The sequence below is a fragment of the Grammomys surdaster genome, unplaced genomic scaffold (assembly GCF_004785775.1).
Source record: "Grammomys surdaster isolate TR1022 unplaced genomic scaffold, NIH_TR_1.0 126313, whole genome shotgun sequence".
Taxonomy (NCBI): Eukaryota; Metazoa; Chordata; class Mammalia; order Rodentia; family Muridae; genus Grammomys; species Grammomys surdaster.
In genome coordinates, this window is record NW_021621113.1 from 4,703,806 (window position 1) to 4,719,764 (window position 15,959).

At 49.9% G+C, this 15,959-nt stretch overlaps 1 protein-coding gene across 3 annotated transcripts in view; it reads right to left on the reverse strand.

The window, feature by feature from the left end:
- Positions 1–9,964: 9,964 nt before the first annotated feature.
- The window catches only part of Ptpru (protein tyrosine phosphatase receptor type U), a 74,343-nt gene continuing 68,348 nt past the window's right edge, over positions 9,965–15,959 (reverse strand). For all 3 annotated transcript variants that reach the window (XM_028759555.1, XM_028759554.1, XM_028759556.1), the window contains exons 25-30: positions 15,736–15,909; positions 14,067–14,207; positions 13,026–13,151; positions 12,745–12,902; positions 11,306–11,441; positions 9,965–11,115 (exon numbers count right to left, since the gene is read on the reverse strand). In XM_028759555.1, the coding sequence (XP_028615388.1) occupies positions 11,053–11,115; positions 11,306–11,441; positions 12,745–12,902; positions 13,026–13,151; positions 14,067–14,207; positions 15,736–15,909 (798 nt within the window). In that variant the 3' untranslated portion in view covers positions 9,965–11,052. The remainder of the gene's footprint in view (positions 11,116–11,305; positions 11,442–12,744; positions 12,903–13,025; positions 13,152–14,066; positions 14,208–15,735; positions 15,910–15,959) is intronic.

Below are 15,959 nucleotides of genomic sequence, written 5' to 3' on the forward strand. Positions count from 1 at the left end.
CCTGCACCCATGTGTACATTCCCCAACACAGACACACACATATTTTTTTTTAATCTTTAAAAGAGAGGGAAACCTAAATGGATTCACAGGCTGTATTGTGTTGGAATCTGAGGCTCACGTCCGAACAGACCACACCAAGCCAACACAGTTCCACGTGGCAGAGGTTTATTGTGGAGGCAGGGGCAAAGACTGGGTGACAAAGACAAAGGGGAAAAGAGAGAGAAGAAAAGGGGCAAAGGTCAGGAAGGGTCTGCCTTTTATTTAGGCTGTGATGTAACCTCTGGAAGGTAAGGGTAGGAATGTGTGCGATTGTCGTGGCAACAGATGCACAGGGGCCCTGCCGCCTATGAGTGACGTCACTGGGTTTGGAGGTGATCTGCTAAGTCAGTTCCTGATACCAACAGTATAGCTACCTAGTGTCCATGTTTGACAGCTAGCCTCTACTGCATCAATAGCAAGCTAGATACTTCCCAGAAGAAAATGTGTTCTAAGTAAAAGAGGGTGTTCACTTTGAAAGCCTAGAGGCTTGTCCTGGGATTCACCTCTGGGGACTTGCCAGGGACTCCACAACATCCCTACTTTCCGAGGACACTTGAATCACGAGTGGCTCCCCTCAGTCATTAAAACCACGAGACGAGGACCCAACCAGAGACTTTTGCTATGATCTCTCCTCAAAACTCAAAGCCTAAAGGAGCTTTCACCAATAACTCGAGTAGCAAATACTGGGCTGGGGGTGTGGCTCAATGGTAGAGCCCTTGCCTAACATGTGCAGGGCCTGGGATTCAGTCCCCAGCACCACACAAAAAGTTAGCATTCACCCACGTGTCATAGTTTGCATCTGAGAAAAAGCCCATCAAGTGCTATGTCTGTCTTCGTGACTGACAGTGTCATTTATGGCAGACATCTCCAAGTCTTCTACACCACCGAACCCTTGGACTTCCCCAAGACGGCAAAGCCTCTGAGATTCTGTGGAACTCAATTCCCAGCCTCTTGCTTACATGGTTTACCTGTTAATTACTGGGGCTGATCGGCTTGCCGCTGGCCTAGTGTGTTAGCATGAGGCTTTTAGATTCTCAGGATGAGAATGTTAGTTACAGTCTGTTTAATGGGAGGGAAAAGGCAAGAGATTGGGGGGTAGCACTGAACAAGACTGGGACTGTAGACTCTTGACCCTTCCAGGTAAAAGGTAATGTTTTTTCCACAGCCCATGGGAATTGGTGCAGAGAAAAACGCTGTAGAAAGATTGACAGCTACAAAGCTTGGGTCCACTGTGTGGCCTTGTAAAGGCATTGTTATAAGCTTGGCCACCGATTCAGATCTGGAGAGGTCATGGGCCCACGTGTTGAATACGTCTCTAATGGTTAATTAAGCTGACAGAGCAACAGACTACAATCTAAATAACTGTGGCTTTGAGGGCCGGAGAGACGGCTCAAGAGTCAGGAGCACTTGCTGATCTTGCTCACAGCTATCTGTATGTCAGGTTCCAGGAGATCTGATTCCTGCTTCTGACCTCCATGGGCACCAGGTGTGCTTATGATACACATGCAGACAAAACACACACGCGCATATAAAGTAATCAATCTAAAAAAGAACTTTAAACACCCACGGTTATACCAGTAGACAAAAGCAGTCGCATACGTAGCCAGAAAACAACTCCACGTACAGAGGACAGTAGTGAACGCAGAGGCTCATGGCTGCTGGAGACGTAAAAAGTCGGCTTAGAAGACATCCCAGCAGTTGAGATCACGTGTTGCTCTTGTCAAGGACATGGGTTCGGTTCCCGACACTAACATGGCAGCTGACAACCATCTATAACTGCCTTTCCAGGACATCTAATGCCTTCTTCTGACCCACAGAGGACCAGGTGGGCACATACATGGTGCACATACATACATGCTGGCAAAACCTATACATGTAAAATAAAAATAAATAAACCTTCCTCTAGAACATGTAGAAAATAAGTGACAGATATGAGTTTAACTCTTTAACAATTCACTCACGCCACCGCCTCTGTAAGGCTCGGGGAACACTGCAAAAAAAAGACAGGAATCGAGTGAGCACTGGAAGATAGGGTGAGGGGCCGTGACACCCCAGTCCTCAGACTGAACACAATGACTGTAGTCATTAGCTCATAACAACCATAGTTAGGAAAACTGGACTCACACAAAGCTAGCCCTATCAACAACAACCAGTCAGGGAGGAGGAGGGAGCTCCGGGAGCCTCACCCTTTACCTCTGAACTACTGGCTATCAGTAGATTCTGGAGAACCACTGTCCTTAGCCATGTTCCTTCTGTTGAGCCAACTGGACCCCAGCAGAGAGCTGCAAACCCGTGTGGCCTTGGGAAATCTTGGTAGATCCAAAACAAAGTGTATAGTCATGAACTCGAGGGAGTTTTGTGGAGAGAAGAGATGATCAAGGCTGATAAGGTGGGTGGGGGGGAGGGGGAGGGGGTAAGTCTGTCAGTTTGCAAAGTGTACATGTGTGAGATTGTTTTCTTTTTTTTTAAGATTTATTTATTTATTTTATTATGAGTACACAGTAGCTGTCTTCAGACACACCAGAAGAGGGCATCCAATCTCACTTTGGATGGTTGTGAGCCACCATGTGCTTGCTGGGATTTGAACTCAGGACCTCTAGAAGAGTAGCCAGTGCTCTTAACCGCTGAGCCATCTCTCCAGCCCATGAGATTGTTTTCTTAAAAATTAAAAAATTTAAAATATTTTTTGTCGTTGTTTTGGGTTTTGTCTTTGTTTAGTTTTTGTTTTTGTTTTTGTTTTGAGGGGAGGATCTTTTTATTTATTTGTCTCTCATATATTACATCCTGGCCACAGTTTCCCCTCCCTCCTCTCCTTCTGGTCTCTCCCCACCTCCTCCCCTCTCTCCCAGATCTCCTCCTCCTTCTTATCTGAGGCAGCAGGTACAGCTGGAGTCACCACTTGAACAATAATGCAGTCATTCTCCAAACCCCACACACACCCTGCCCAGGCCAGAGCCAAGCTCCATGGGAGTGGGTCAGAGTTCACCACTTCCACACGTCAGGCCTTCGTTAATCTCTGCAGGTCTCTAAGGGAGACAGAGAGATCCAGTTCACACACTCAGTTGAGAGAGAAAGATCCAAGAACTTCTGTTCTATTATTTCGTGAGTCAGAGGCCCAAACTACAGTTTCTCCCAGTGACCAAGCACGCCCACTTCAACTATCCATTCAGAAACAGGAAACGACTAACTTCTCACTTAAGTCAGACATCTATCACTGAACTACCTAAGTCACCGCCTTGATGGGGAGGCCACAGTAATATTCTGTGCCCTAGAAATTATCACAAATGCTCCAGAATAAGTACCTAGTGTCCCCCAAGGGTACAGGTGCTGTCTTTCCCTAAAGGTAGTCTTTTTAATAAAGAACTACAGGATCCTGTAAGGGAGTCACATGGAACATACTTAGGGCTCTGCCACAGGAAGCTTCCCCTGGAGCTTAGCATTCTCTCCAACCAAGAGACACTAGTCAGTGAACTGGCTTATGTCTGGGAACTGGGAGATGGGCCACTATTCACAGGTATGTCATCCAAGTTAGGTGTTGGCCAATGCACTACTATTAGTACATTGGTTGGTTTTTCTGTATATAAAGCAAGTGGTAATTCAGTAGGTGGTCCATCTATTTCTTTCCTGGGACATGATGACCAGATAGTTGTTACCAGAGATCCCAGTGAGCTAACACTTTCAAGTTCTGGGATATCCTTGCTGCCTTCCAGAGGAACGCTCCCATCTGCCTTGGGCTATTAAGAGAGAACATTCAAGTTCTGCTAATACAAGGCCCTGTCATTCCCATGAAATCAGGAAGCCTGTAAGGCCAAGAGCATGCTAGGGTCACACTGGAATGCAAAAGTGAACAACCACAGCATCTCAGTAAGACACAAGTTCTCCCCTTCCTTCATAAATTCCCCGAAGCCTTAGTTAGTTCTTGGAATTTTATGCACTGTAGTTTGGGGAGGGGGCTATGCATGTCAACCCTGTTAAATGCCCCTCCAATACCTGTTTTCTTAAGCTTTTGGAGCCCTTCTTCCACATTATGTCATTGGGCCTTATAACATCTCAACAGAATAAAGCCCAAGCCACCTCCATGGCTAAGTTTCAGCCAAACAACCAAAAAAGGCTGTCAGAAGCAACTCCAGCTGTACAATCAGCACGTGAAATCCCTTCTGTGCCCCCATAGATTCAGAATGACTGTGTAATCCCTTCCATCCTTAGGCTGGCCTTCCACACACATGCCGTACCCAAGGATTACGTGAAGTCTAGCCATTAACAAATGTTTGCTTGCCTTTTGCTGTGTAAACTGTCTGCTCTCCTGTCCCAGTGTACACCTGACCCTTTGAAGTACAACGGGATTTGGCCTTATTTATGGATGTAATAATCGTAACCAAGTGTCTCTGTGACCTGCCTTCAAAAGGTCTCTCATCCCTTTCAAGGAATCTGCCTCATTTAAGGTCATCGAGGAGTTTTCTTTTTTTTTTTTTTTTTTTTTTTTTTTTTTTTTGGTTTTTCGAGACAGGGTTTCTCTGTATAGCCCGGGCTGTCCTGGAACTCACTCTGTAGACCAGGCTGGCCTCGAACTCAGAAATCCGCCTGCCTCTGCCTCCCGAGTGCTGGGATTAAAGGCGTGCGCCACCACCGCCCGGCATCATCGAGGAGTTTTCTAAACAAAGGAAAATCAGTCTCCTCAAACACACACACAAAAGTCATTTTTGTTGGCAGGGGAGGCTCCTCTGAATGACGCAGAGATCCTAGAGTCTCCATTCCACTGAATCAAATCAAATGTCCCTATTCCAAGTGTGAGAGCTGAAGTCTTCTTTGAATCATCCCCAAGTTTTCCCATAAGACACTTGCCGGCACTGTAAATTTTAACGATGCAACCCACACAGTCAAATTTTATGATTCATTTTTCAACAATATCATCCCCATGGCTACACAAAATCAGAGCTGCCTTTGCAGGTGACTCGGAATCACCAAGGTTCTCCAGCTATTGTCTAAGCTGAGCATTAAATGACCCAGCTTTGTCACGTGCTTTCTAGGGCGCATGTCCCAGTGCACTCAAGGATCTATCCCCCACCACACATGTGTCCCAGTGGTCACTAGGACTGAGGTAATGGCCAAGCGCAAAAGTTACCAGGGCACCCAAGACATGTGCTTCAGCTGGCATTGAATCAGAGTCCAGCACAGGTGACGATATAATTACAGTGCCACCATGCTGTAGATTATGAGTCTCCGGTTTCCTGTTGGCAAGGAGCTCAACACTTTGCTCGAGGCCAAGGGTACAATGAAATCAATCAAAGCCCCATCTGTTCGTGTCAGTCCCCTGGGACCACCTGTGCCCTAGTCAGTATCAATTAGGACCCAGTCAGGAGACAGAGCTCATGTCCATAATCATATGAGCATGAACTTGAGGGTTTTTAATATCAAGAATAATATTTCAGTAAAGGACAGTTCATCACTAAAGCAGCCAAAGAGAGCTCTAAAGACCCAGGGGCAGCAAATGAGGAAATGCAGTTAAGTCTCTTCAGGGGCAAAGTAAATAAGAAGCAGATGGAGGGGCTGGTGAGATGGCTCAGCAGATAAAGGTGATTACTGCCAAACCTGGCGAGCTTGGATAGATCCCTGAGACCCATATGGTAGAAAGAGAAACTGACTATCACAAATTGTCCTCTGACCTTCACACTCACGCCATGGCAAAACACAGACAGACAGACAGACAGACAGACAGACAGACAGACATTTAAAATTTTTTAAAGAATGGCTTCAGGAGATTATCCTTCATCATTCAGCTAATTCAGACTTCTACTACAAGGAAGATATACCACTGGAACCCGTAGCCTACAATGGCTAAGAAATTGCCCGGGCCATGTGGCCTTTTCTGGCCTGTATAAACGGCCCTCAGAGTGAGAGCATGATCTAAGCATGTATGTTTGATCTATAAAAGAGACTTCCAAGTGGAAACAGGGATGGCTGGAGGGACATCTGGAGCTGTCCCACGTGAGTCACAGAGATGGGAACTGGTTCTTTGCCTTTGTGGTAGAGAAACACAAAAGAGGGAAGGAGAATCCCACCTTGGAAGGGAGAAGCCTTTCCCACTGCAGTCACCCTCTTAGCTGCCTCTCGCCCTCTACTGACTGATTCTAGTATTGCTCCCTTTGACAGCATAATCAAGGGACCAGCTCCAAAATCTCAAAGTGGGGCTGAGAAGGGCGCATACAGAGCTCAGGGTTCAACTAGTAAATGGTACAGGGACAGCGGCAGATAGTGCGGGGTATGTGGGGGAGGGGACTGGTAGAGGTATGGAAGCTGGGAGGTGAACAAGCAGTTATCAAGAAAGAGGACAGAGAAATGAATTCTATGCCTTGCCTGGGCTGGGGCCCTGAGAAGTCAACGCTGTCTCCATCTCGCTTAAAAAAGAAAATGCAGACACGTACCAAACACAGCTCAAGAAAGCCACATTGTTCCACTTCCAAATGAACAGAAAATAAAATTCCTGGACAGATTCCTTCTTCCCACCCCTGGGGATAAGTGGGAAGTGAGTTGAGATGCATTTTATTTTCTTGAAAAGACTCTCCCAGCTCCTCCACTCCTGCTGAGTCAGGCTGCCCCTGCAGATTGGAGGCTTCAATCATTCATTCAGCAACATTTTCTACAGGTCTACAAGGAGCCAAACACTGAGCCCAGGAAGATGTTTGGTTGTGAGCCTCAGTTAAACTTGCTCCCTGCATCTTTGGCTAAGCAGCTTCTATGATATCGAGAATGAGAAAAGTGTCCAGCAACTGATGCGGTCTGGGCCTAAATCTGTGGGAATTTCTGGACCAATTACAAGAGCCATGGCTTTGAAGTTATATGACATGGGTTCTAATCCTGATTAATTCTTTTGTGTGACCTGAAGCATTCATTTATACGTGTGTGTGTGTGTGTGTGTGTGTGTGTGTGTGTGTGAGCATGCGCTGTTTTATTCACCAGGGGTCTCGGTTCCAGAGCCTCTTGACTTCTACTATGTTAGAAACCATCATAAATTGAAACTCTAAAAGAGCCTTTAATCCACTGTGATGGTTTGTATGTGCTCGTCCCATGGAGTGGCAAAATTAGAAGGTGTGGCCCTGTTGGAGAAGGTGTGGCCTTGTTGGAGTAGGTGTGTCACTGTGAGTGTGGGCTTTAAGACCCTCATCCTAACTGCCTGGAAGCCAGTATTCTGCTAACAGCCTCCAGATGAAGATGTAGAACTCTCAACTCTGCCTGCACCATGCTTGTCTGGATGCTGCCATGCTCCCACCTTGATGATCATGGACTGACCCTCTGAACCTGTAAGCCAGCCCCAACTAAATGTTGTCCTTATTAGACTTGCCTTGGTCATAGTGTCTGCTCACAGCAGTAAAACCCTAACTAAGACAGCCACCTAATCTACCTAGTGTCAAAGTACCCAGAGAGTATGGGTGGCTTGCCCTCTGGTCACATGACTGCCAACCAGCATCACTATAGCGTGCACATTACTATATTAAAGGCTAGTGAGGTAGCCCAGCAGTTAAGGACGGTGACTTCCAAGCCTGGTGGCCTCAGCTTCACCCCCAGGATCCATGTGGTAGAGAGAACTGACTCCTGCAAACTGTCCTCTGACCTCCACACGCATTCTGGTGCACATGCTCACCCACACATATACGCATAACAAAAGATCATTAAGCCGAACTATTGTAAGCCAACGACAGCCTACATTGTGAGGTAAAAGGTCCTTTATCAAAGGACAATGACAATTGTGTCAGTAGAGAGTCAAGCATACTCAATTTTTTTGAATATTTTGCCTCATAGTCAATTCTGCAAAAAAGTACCATTACATTCATTGTGGGCTGTTTAGGGGACCATGCATGGTCAGTTCCTGGGGTCTGACTGTGAGGCCAAGAAGAACATCCTTGGCTTGTTGGTTCTGGAGCTGAGCTGATGTTCCTCTCAAGCCCCAGCTGGGCCTCAACTCCTCCGAAAAGCTTTGTGAGCTCACGTGAGCAGAGCCACACCTTGTCCCTTCCTTCCCTCCAAATGCTAAGAATTCTGGGAACACTAGCTTCAAGACAAGCAAGCCCTTTGCTAGTCAATAGATGTATCAAGGTAAACCCAGACGCCTTCCCTGTCCTCGAGGAGCTCAATGCTGTGTGGAGCAAAGAAAACAAGCAATGTGTACCCCATTCATAGCACACATGCATCGGTCAGCTTTTGGTGTGTAACAAATAATCCCCATACTTCCCGACATAAGAAAGAAGTGTTTAGAATCACTCCAGGTTCTAGAGGTTGCTCAGGCAGCCCCTTCTAATTAACCATATTTACCTATCAGATCGGCTGGACTGAAAGGTTAACAATGGCCTCCTCATTCACAGGCCTGGCATCTACTACCAACTCCTAGGGGATGCACTCTGTCCCCTCTAGGTCCTCTCAATCACCCAGTAGATTACACAGGCTTCCTTACAGGGCATTGTTCCAGGACAATGCAAAAGTGAGTGCCTCGGGTCTGGGACCTGAACTCCACACTCTGCCATTTCCACCACATTCTATTGGTCCAGGCAAGTTCTGTGCCATGGCTTGGACAGTCTCTGACATACATTTGAGTCCATCAGATAAGGCTTACAGGTCAGCTCTGAATGAGGGGGCTGAACCCCTACTGTTGCAACAACAGAGCTGACCTTGACCCAATGCCCCCCCCCGGGGGTGGGGGGATGGTAGGCAGCTTGAGACCTCAAGATGAAGCCCACTGCCTGAGGAATGGCTTCTGAAGCTTAATCTTGTCAAGCCTCTAAGCACACATTGGGTTAATTGGGGAGGGAAGACCTACCTTATCTGTGGAAGTACCATTCCAAGGCTGGAGTCTTGAACCAAACAAAAAGAAGAAAGGGAATTGAGGATCAAAATCCGTCATTGTCTGCTTCTTTATTTTAGGAGGCAACACACATCCACATGTGCCCGTACAGAGGCCAGAGGACAGACATCTGGCCTCTTCCTTCCTCCGTTGTTGACCACATCAGGTCCCCTTCCTCTGACCTGAAGCTCTCCATTTTGGCTAGGCTGGCCAAGTGAACTCCCAGGACTTATGTGTCTTCACGGTCCAATGCTGGGGTTATAGACAAGTGTGGCCACACCCAATTTTTATGTGGGTACCGAGGACTTGAACTCAGATCCTCATGCTTGCCTAGCAAGCCACTCTTACTTAATAAGGGATTTCCTCAGGCCCTGTTCTCTGTCTCTTGACTACGAATATGATGTGAATAACTGCTTGAGGTCCTGCCGCCCCACCCCAGCCCACTCCACTCCTTCCACATGCCACCCCTACCCCTGTGTCTTCCCCACTGTGATGTTCCCCTGGTTGTCAACCTGATACACCTGGGAAAACAGACCTTCCCCTCCATCACCACATTGACCTGTGTTCCTATCGTCAAGGAACTGCTTTTGCACAATGGCTGATGGAGGAGAGTCCAGCCCACTGTGGGCAGAACCATTCCTAGGCCAGCGAGCCTGAGCTATAGCTGAACATGAGTCTGGAAGTTTGCCAATTAACAGTGTTCCTCCTCAGTTTCTGGCTGAGTCCTGCTCTGAGTTCCTGCCTTGGCTTCACTCATGATGGACTGCAACCTGTCAGATGAAATAAATGCTTCTCTCTCCACGTTGCTGTTGGTCGTGGTGTTTATCATCACAACAGAAACCAAACTAGAACACGCACTACAGTGGACTGTACCCTTGAGCTGTATCCCAGAATAACCCTTCCCTCCCTTAAGATACTCTTGTTAAGTACTGTGTTGTAGAAACAACCTCTATAGGAGGACTGTGAGTGATGCCCTGGTCCATATATCTGCTATTTGGTGAACAGAATAGCCAAAACAAGCCTAGGATCTAGGCCTCTGATCCATGCCGCTCCAGGAGGCTGGGCAGGTACCCATCACACACAGCCACTGGGTGGCATTCAGAAAGCACATTTATTTACAAAGCACTTTACAAACATTACCTTACACCTCCCCACAGCCCCCTGCGAGGTAGGTCAGTAGTCATATCTACAGTTTACAGATGGGGAAATTGAGGCACGAAATAGGGGTGTGGCCTACCCCATTATAAAGAGAACTTCCCACCCTCCCATCAAAAACATAGCAAAATAACAACAAAAAAAGCACTGGCCCTCCATCCCAAAGCACCCCTTCTTTCTCTGCACTCTAGGAGCTGGCACCAGCCCTGCTCTAGCCCACAGCCTCACCAAGAGCCACAGGGACCTCAACCCCAGGGGCTGTGATTCAGCCTTGTGGATTGTCACAGGCCCAAGCTGAGCAGGACCAAGCCATGGCGACCTGAAGGCCAGGGAAGAGGGAGCTGAAGTGTATCATTCTACATATACTGGGCCAGGCAGGGATGGAGCCCAGGAGGGAGGCACAGGTCCTGTTGCAGGAAAAGCTCAGAAGCAGGAGGAAAGCATGACGAGCAACAACGCACCCCGGGTCTGTAGGGGCAGTGGGAGCACCCCGGGTCTATAAGGGCAGTGGGATGGAGAACGACGCTGCAGGATGGTTAGCGTGTCCCACTGGCAAGACAGGGAGGAGTCCCAACTTCAGGACTCTCAGGGGCTCAGGCAGCTGAGACGCAGCCCCTGTCAAGTTCCAGTGAGCTTCAACCATGTGCAGCAGGAACCACACTGGGTGCAAACCTTGGACACTCTCTGCAGTCGCTCATTCATTTCTTGCCAAGGACTGTAATAGAATGGAGAGGGCTAGCCTGGGCTCCCCAGCACTAGCTATTTTGGCCAGTGCCACTATCCCAGGCAAGCTTCTCTGCACAGGTCTGCAGGGCCTTCTGGAGGTGGGGCTGATACAGTCTTGCAAAGCTCCTCCTTGGCCTGCAGCCTTCCCATGGGGGACACCAAGATAGTGCAGCATCCGTCCCCATGTTCTCCCTGTGGAATTATGGCTGAGCAAAGTTGGGGCCACAGGCCCTCCTCATCAGTCTGGGATGATGGGCCATGCCCTGCGTGTTCACTGGGTGTGCCAGGCCAGGCGCCTGCTATCTCAATTCCAGAGCCTCCAGGTACTCCAGGGCCACGTCATAGCAGAAATGGTATTGATCCTAGGGAAAGAGAGTGCGTTGAGCCCTGACCGCCCTCCAGAGAAAGAGGAATGAGGAACACATTCTAACAACCCAGGACTAGAATGGAGGCCCAAAGTTGGGTACCGGACAAGGGTATGTAGGTGCTAAGAAACCCTGCGGGGATTGTTTGGGGATCTAAAGTAGCTGTGTCTGGGACACAGCTCCTCACCATGGTCTCCACCATATTGGGCTTGTAGTTCCGAAGCGTTTTGGCAGCAAAGAAAACATCCACCAGGCTGTGACAGCGGATCATCTCCAAGATCGTAGCACAGGCACAGAAGGTGCCACTACGGCCACCGCCGTTGCTAAAGGAAACACAGACGAGGTTTGGACCTGGGAACCCAAAGGTTAGGAGTGGAGCTAGGCAATCTAAAGGCAGGGGCAGGGTCAAAGAGACCAACGCCAGAGGCAACACTGAAGAGCCAAGCAGGCTTGACTAGGGAGACGAGGGATGAGAAGTGGATCCCAGGAGCTAGTCCTAGGAGCAGAACCCAGAACTGTGCATGGTGTCAGAAGACAGCCTCACGAAGCATTGGCCTGCAGATTCCTGGAGGGAAGAGCCAACCTCGCTTCAAGTGACAGAGAAGGGAAGCTCAGAGGCAAACAAGACCCAGAGCAAGATGGGAAGCGGGAAGACCAGCCAGGGCCAACCGTGCAGATACACAGCCAATGGCCACCAGGCATCCCATCCTCCTCGGCCCACTTCCCTCTGTTCCCGTGACCCAACAGGAGCCTCCTGGGCAATGGGAGACTAACTAGCCTCCTGCTGCAGGAGTCCCTCACTAAAACTGAAGGTGAGCCCTTGGAGGACAGGGCCCAGACTGGCACTGGGAGGTTCGCAAAGCCCAAGAAGCATGAAAAAGAGATAAGTGTGCCCAGATGTGAGTGAAGGCCTGCATTTCTGAATGGAGGTGCACATAAGCAAAAGAATGAGTGAGATACACACTAGAAAGAGATAGAACGTTGCATGTGTACATGCATACATAAAGACTGGAATCCCAAAGGCAAAAAGGGTATGCTACATGGGGCCAACTTGATGGCTAAGTGGGTGAGGGTGCTTGCTGCAAAGACTGACAGTCTGAGTTCAATTCCCAGAACCTACATGATGGAAGCAAAGAACTGACTCCTGCAGCTCCTGTTGTCCTATGACCTCCATACACACACTGTCATGCAAAAACACACGCATGGGCATACACATGTATGTGCACGTGCATACACACACACATTAAAGAAGTATAATTTTTTTTAAGTATGCTACACAGAGTGAGCAAGATTCCTCAGTGGGGTAAAGACACTTGCCATGAAAACCTGGTGACCTGGGTTTGAACCTCAGAACCGGAGTAAAGGTAGAAACAGAAAACCAACTCCATGAAGTTGTCCTCTGACCTCTAGACATTGGCTGTGCCGCGTGCATGCCTCTACATCATACACACGCACATAGAAATGAAGAACAAATGTAAGCGTGCTGTGATGTCATGGGGCGAGGGATTCTGACAGCCCCTGGAGCCTGGACTCCTTTGTGTTAGCCCTGAGAGCTCTGCCAGTCTCCTGGCCTTCATCTACCCACCCCCTCCCAGGGAGCACTCACAGACGCCAGGGAGCACTCACAGACAATGCACCACGGTGCGCCCATCCCCACTCTCTGCCTGCCACTTGTCCACCTCAGCCAACAGGTGCAGGAAGGCCTTCCTGGAGTCAGGCGTGTCCCGATAAGCAGACCAGCGCAGGAACTGAAAGTGCCGTACCAGCAGGTGACCCTCCTGCAGCTGGGAACACAGAAACCAGGCAGAGAAACATGAGCACGGAGGTCATAGGAGCCCCCGATGATCTTGAGAGGATCAGTAAAGGGAGCCCTGGCCGCTCTCCCTCAGCCTCCTCAGGACACTCACCCGAGAAGAGTTCTGCACCCGGAACACTCGGGACACCAGATCCTCGTTTGCTGTGCCAGACACAAACTCCACCTCCATGAGCCCATACTGCTGTCGGCCTGGCTCTGGCCAGTACTGCAGGCAGGGCTGGGACACAGAGAGAAAGCTGAGTAGCACCAAGCCAGACCCCACTCCAATGCCAGCTCTAGGGGCTCCAGCCTGGCTCAGTACCTGGCTCCAGACTCCCCGGCAGCAGACCTATCTCTCCACCACTCACCCATCAGAACACAAGGACAGCTGCCCAGAGCACTGGCATGCACAGACTGGTCCCAGCAAATTCTTCACAGACAGTGTCATGATCCCTATGGCTATGTGGCTGGAAACCTCCCCTCTAACATGCTAGCTGCGTCCCACAAACATGTGTGGACTCCTGAATCATGCTACTATCCTCTGGGAAGAGGTAGGCATTCACCCCACCTATCCCAAACCAACAATGTCTCTGAGCCCGGCTCTAGCTCAGAGATAAAAAGGTCCTGATGCTCGAACATGGCTTCCTTTCCCACACTGCCCCTGTAGACCACACTAGAGATGGGAGAGGGGCAGAGGAGCCCCCTCTGATACACACATATGCACGCATGTGCTTTGGCATAAAGAGGTAACATGGCCTACCCCAAGTCAAAGGAAAAACAGGAGCCTTGGATTTGTTTTACCTCAAAACCCCCAGGGTAGGTAGTTTGGGGGAACCACCGCAGCAGCAGAAATTCTGAATGGGATGTTCTTGGGTTGGGGAGCACAGCACTGCCACTTCCCACTATGTGACCTTGGAGAAAGCACCTCCCCTCTGCTGGTCTTAATTCCTTTTCTCCCACAAAGCCTCAACCAGAAGCCACCGTCAACTATAAATGGGATCAAGCATGCACAACGGTCCCAGGTGCTCACTAAAAAAGGAGCTGAGTTGATTCCACGTGAAACCCTTGTTTACAGATTAAGAACCCCAGGCCCTGGGAGGGAGTATGACAGCGGAGTGGGTGCCTTTGGGGACAGCGCCAGTGAGAGCCTCACCCAGGCAGAGTTGGACTGGTTAAGTTGGTTCAGCATGACGATGGAGGTGCACCCATAGTCATAGACCAGCCGCCAGAAGTCGGGTGTGGTACTCTGCAGAGGGTGCAGGGTCACGATGAAGGCGGCGCTCCGTGTGTAGCTCTGCAGAGGAAACCGCACTCAGCAGGACCCTCTGATGCTCTGAGCAGTGCTTCCCAGAAGCCAGTGCTTGCACGTGAGTGACCAGACACTTTCCTACAGACTGGACCACCCCAAACGGACCCCAGCCGACCCCTTCCCTCAGTCAATGCACTGGTGCCTAGGAATCAGTCCTCTGGAATGCCAGGCCCACTACACATGGTATTTGAGGTATTCGAGGCTTCAGGGGCCCAGGGGAGCCCATTCCCACCCATGACCTTTCCTAGCTGGACCCTGGAGTCATCTCTCCAGCCCCCCAGGATATAGACAGCACAAAGAGGTGAAAGATTATGGATAAAAAGGAGTCATCAAACCCTAAGCTTCCGTGCCAAACTATGATACTCCCTAGGACCCTTCAGCAGGCCAGACACCCAACTAAGCAATGCAGTGGGCACACATCATGCACACACATGGCACCGGGCTGAGTGACGGTGGCTGTGGACCTCTCCCATGTGTCTCACTTCAGACATAGAGCTTTCGCTCACACCAAGAAGCTCACAGGCAACACCAGGTGTCCTCTCACCTTATGCCTTGTGCTATCCTGCTGAGAGGGCTCTGGGCCAGGAACTAGGCCACAAAAAGCCTACCTCCTTCAGATCAACTCGGGGCCGGTGTTCTCTCCTCCCTATGTGGAGGTCTTCCAGTTGCCTTGAGCCTCTCTTCTTTTATTTCTCCCTGACCATTCACCGCCCTTGGCTCTTTGCTCTCGGCAACGTAAGTTCTCAGTGCCTTGCTCCTCATCCCCATGATGGTCTGTCCCTGACGTACGTAGGAGGGCAAATCACCCCGGCAGAGAGCTCAAGACACACAGCCTACATTGCTCCACAGGCAAAGCCCTGTTCTCTCCCGTTTTCTGTAACATTCGGTTCTCTGCCTGCCTGGCACCTGTGCTTCTCTCTCATCTGGCTTTCAGAGGGAGTGGAACAGGACTGAAACTCACAGTTCTTCCTCCTCAGAGGGCATCATCCCCAGTCCCCAAGTCCCAGCACCTATGTCCTGCTCTGCTTGCATGCCCAGTCAAGGAGGTGAAGACCCTTTGGACAGGGGACAAGTCTGCTCACCGGTTCCTGGGCCCCTAGGCCACAAGGAGATAAGAACTGGGGGTCTAATCACCACTGTAGGCCAGGTACAGTCCCGTCTCCTTCTCAAAACAGGTTCCTCTAGCTCTAAATATCAGGTGTCAAGTCCTGACCTCAAATCTCAGGGATCCCCAGCCAAAGTCCTTGTCTCACTCCAGGCTCTGCTGGGACCAGTCCTGGAGACAACCCTGCCTAAACTCCACCACCCAGACCCCTCACTAAAGCTGACTGTAATACCAGAAATGGAACACTAAGTGTCCAGAGTATAAGACTGAGAGGAGTAAGAAGGTCTCCCATGGGCTTGTGCATCACAAGGGGATGTCCCTCCACCAGAGGCCTTAGCTATACTCCATCAACTCCGGGGCCCTCCCAGGAGGGGAAGTTCCAGAGCGACTGCAGCCTCAGGCTCTCACATCAGTCAGTGCTGCATTGATGTAGTTGTTGGGGTCCCCGTCACTGGAGATGAGGAAGGGCAGGCAGCGGTCTGGCGGCAGCACGTCCATACTACGGTTCTTGTCTCGATTCCGGGGCAACAGGGCAATGCTACACTCCTCCACGTCCAGTGGCGGTGTGACAGAGTTCAGCGTCTGGAGAGAGAGAGAGAGAGAGAGAGAGAGAGAGAGAGAGAGAGAGAGAG